The 3,787-nt window shown below is 58.5% G+C and overlaps 1 protein-coding gene across 1 annotated transcript; it reads left to right on the top strand.

The window, feature by feature from the left end:
* Positions 1-2,059: 2,059 nt before the first annotated feature.
* On the top strand, positions 2,060-3,586 carry LOC124700753 (fibroin heavy chain-like). Its single transcript, XM_047232829.1, has one exon. It carries the CDS (start codon positions 2,190-2,192, stop codon positions 3,075-3,077), a length of 888 nt encoding a protein of 295 aa, XP_047088785.1. The 5' UTR covers positions 2,060-2,189; the 3' UTR covers positions 3,078-3,586.
* The last annotated feature ends 201 nt before the right edge of the window (positions 3,587-3,787 follow it).

Below are 3,787 nucleotides of genomic sequence, written 5' to 3'. Positions count from 1 at the left end.
CATTATTGCCAACATGCTGCCACATGTGCTCGACCAAATCAGTCTGGAGCTGGTTGTGTACTGCTAGATCCCGAATTTCATGGTGCGCATGGAGGATGTCCTGGAATGATGCCGGACCACCTTGAGGAGTAACCAACTCTCACTGGCCATCCACTCATTATCAAAGAGTGAATCATCCCGCTCTACCTCAACAATCATGTTATGATTGATTACACAAGCGGTCATCATCTCCCACATAGTTTGCACACTCCAGGCTCTTGCAGGGTGTCTGACGATAGCCCAACGAGTTTGGAGGATGCCAAACGTCCGCTCGACATCTTTCCGTGTTGCCTCCTGCTCTTTGGCAAACCTTGCCTCCTGCTCTGAGTTGGGTTTTCAGATTGTCTTCACGAGTGTAGCCCAAGGTGGATAGATACCATCAGCAAGGTAGTACCCCTTGGTGTAGTGGTGGCCATTGATATCAAAATCCACATCAGGGGCTGACCGTACGCTAGTCTATCAAACACCGGAGAGCGTCATGTGAAGCAACGGCTTCAAGAATGACTGTCCACCCCTCAGAATGGCCGCTGTATGCCCCTGCCAACCAAAGGGGCAGTTCTTCCACTCCTAGTGCATGAAGTCTATGCTGCCAAGCATCCTAGAAACCCCCTGAAAGCGTTGATTGACAACGGACGAGCTGTGTCCTCTGCATTTGGTTGCTGGAGATACTGTTCTCCGAACGAACCGATCACTCCTCTGCAGAACCTGTACATCGCTTCCAAGCAGGTGGACTCACTCATGCGGGTGTACTCATCTACGAAATCACCGGCAACACCATATGCGAGCATCCTAATCGCTGTTGTGCATTTTTGGTACGAAGAGAGGCCTACCTTGCCAATTGCATCTACTTTCGCGCAGAAGTAGTCGTCGTAGAGCTTGACGCCATCCATTATCCGGCGGAACAACGGTCTGGACATCTGAAAACGATGGCGAAACATGACCGGCGTGAACAATGCCTTGGGTTGGAAGTAGTCGGTGAAGAGCTGGTCGTGGCCACGTTCTCTTTTGCGGTCCAAGGCGGCCGCGCTCCCCGGCAAGGACCCCCGGTACACGGGGATCTGCGAGACAATGTGCTCGTGGATGATCAGCGTAGCCTCCGTGAAAAAGTCATCGTCGTACTCCTCATCTGACGATGTGTCGATGAAGTTCTTGAAGAAGTAGTCGTTGTCGCTGTCCACCATGATCTACAGATCAAAAGGGTAAAGTTTTAGATCGCCCATTTCATCGAACACCTCGCAGGTGGAGGCCATCCAATGCGTTCGTAAGGACCTGCAGGCAATGTCCGTCCCGGCCGACTTGCGGTCTGGAAACACGGTGCACGAGAGCTCACCTCTGGTGGCAACGACGAAGCTGCTGACGGCGGGAGGTCTCGTGTCGGTGAGAGGACGACAGCGTCGGCGAGGGCGTCCTCCGACTCTGCTACGACGCCGCGAAAGCAACACGGGGCCGCAACCTATGCTTCTGCACCGCTCGCCGGCGTCTCGATGACGGTGGTCGGCGTCCACACCGCTCCCAAATTGCCGGTCCTTGGGTGGCGGCGGAGCGGTCGGAAATGTGTGCGAGGGGGCTGTATTTTGGGAGACGGACAGGCGGGCCAGGGGCGGACAAGGGGAGAACGCGAGCACCCAGCCATTAGCGTCCGCAGCCACGCAAACTTGTCCCAGATTTGGGCCGGGTTTGCGTTGTCCCGGACGCCACGAGCATACGTTTTTGGGATGAATCCCGTGCGCTGGACCGCGTTTTTATCAGGTTGGACCCATCCGAATGTCGCTTATTATGGTTCGAAGGGAGTATGTTGAGCAGTTTTGACAGTGGTCTACTCGAGTACTTCGTGAAAATGAGAAAGAGTTGACGGAGCAAGAGAAGAAAATGGCACTCATTGCTGGAGGCCGGAGCCCCTCCCTGTAGCGAAACAGCTGCTACTGACGGTAGTGGAGTGGTACTGCTCGAGCTCTCCTTTGTGCGTTGCCATATATAGAACGAAAAACAAACCCTCCCCTTTCTCCTGAGCCAAAACCATACCACTCTCGTCCAGTCCAGTCCAGTCCACCACACTAGCTAGGCGCACGCTCTGCCTTTGCGGATATCATCATATCCATCCTTTCCGCCGTATAAAAATCCCCTCCCGGCACCTCCGTCGCCGCCGCCACATGGACTCGCCTCCTCTCCTGCCGTCCAAGGCCGACCTCTCGCTCACCCTGGCGCCGGCGGCGCCGTCCGTAGGCATGGCTGGAGCGGGAGCGGGAGCAGGAGCGGGAGATGGCGGCGGAGCCGGCTCCTCGTCCGAGTGCGTCGACGGCAAGGACGTGCGCCTCTTCCCCTGCCTCTTCTGCAACAAGAAGTTCCTCAAGTCGCAGGCGCTGGGCGGCCACCAGAACGCCCACAAGAAGGAGCGCAGCATCGGCTGGAACCCCTACTTCTACATGCCCTCCACGTCGCATCACGCCCACGGCAATGCCACGGCGCCGGCAGCAGGCGCCAACTCGTCGTCCGGGCCCTACGGCGGCGCCGGCGCGCCCAACTCGCCCGGGGCGTACAGCAGCGCTGGCGCCGCCGTGGGCTCTACCGCGTCCGGCGTGGCAGGTGGCGGCCTCCCGGCGCACGCGTACACGATGAGCAGCCGCGCCTACGCGGCCCTGCCGACGACGTTCCCCATCGCCTCCCACAGCTCCTACATGGTCGGCTCGGACCGGCCCCCGCAGCAGCAGCAGCAGCACTACGCGCCGCCGGAGGGCGCAGCCGCGGCCGGCGAGCTGTACAGCGGCCTGCAGGCGTCCCGCTTCGCGGCGCACAACCCGCAGCTGTACACGAGCGCCACGGCCAGCAGCGGGCGCGCGCTGATGAGCGCGGCGGACCAGCCGGGCGCGGGGCGGGACGAGCTGATCGACATGCTCAACTGGAGGCGGGGCTGCCACGGCCCCACGGCCTCCGCGGCCGCCACCACGCCGTCCCCCGCCAGCACCACCACCACCCTCACGACCTCCGGCGGCAACAACGGCGACGCCGAGGAGGAGCTCGACCTCAACCTGAGCCTATGATAACTAGCTCCATGACAAGGTGAAGCCGTCGCCACGTACCTCCAGTCCCTGCTCCTCTACCCAGCTGCCTGCCTGTGTGCTACTGCTACCACTCATCACGACGTACGTACGCCAACACCAACACCAACGCCTCGATTAGCGCTTCAATTAGGGATGTCAATTAATTAATTCCTCGAACGATTCCCAGTCTCATGTATGTTAATGCTAGTGAGTCCAGTCGTACCCCCTGTAATCCATCCTCTCCTCTGAATTTTCTTCTTTCTTCTTCTTCTTTTGTTCATTTCTCGATGCGACCTCCGGTTCTTGGCTGCGTCGAGTTTATCTTTACTGTAGCTTTGCTTGGTACTAGTGGCAACCGGATCGAATGAAGGATGTTGGGACCGGTTGCCGGCCACCAGAGCACGTGATGAGGTCGAGTGCCTGGATTCGTCAGTTGTGTGGGCGACGGACATGGATGGCCGTGTTAATGAATGTTTCGCATCAGTGGCGCAGTCGCATCTGCCTATCAATCTATCTTGGATTTGGTGCTCTCTCGCCATTGTTTATTGCTCCACGGGCTCGGATCCTCACATGCCAACGTTTCTACCGTGGAAACTTGAGAGGATCGAATCCGTCGTCGTCGGGGTCGAACTGGGCCGACCGATCGAGTCACCCCACCCACAGGACAAACCGATGCCGCCGTCCAATCGCGGCGAGATTCGTCCATCGCT

This window comes from Lolium rigidum, chromosome 3 (assembly GCF_022539505.1).
Source record: "Lolium rigidum isolate FL_2022 chromosome 3, APGP_CSIRO_Lrig_0.1, whole genome shotgun sequence".
In the NCBI taxonomy this organism is placed as follows: domain Eukaryota; kingdom Viridiplantae; phylum Streptophyta; class Magnoliopsida; order Poales; family Poaceae; genus Lolium; species Lolium rigidum.
Note: the sequence above shows the minus strand (reverse complement) of the source record. Positions and strands in the feature narration are given on the sequence as shown.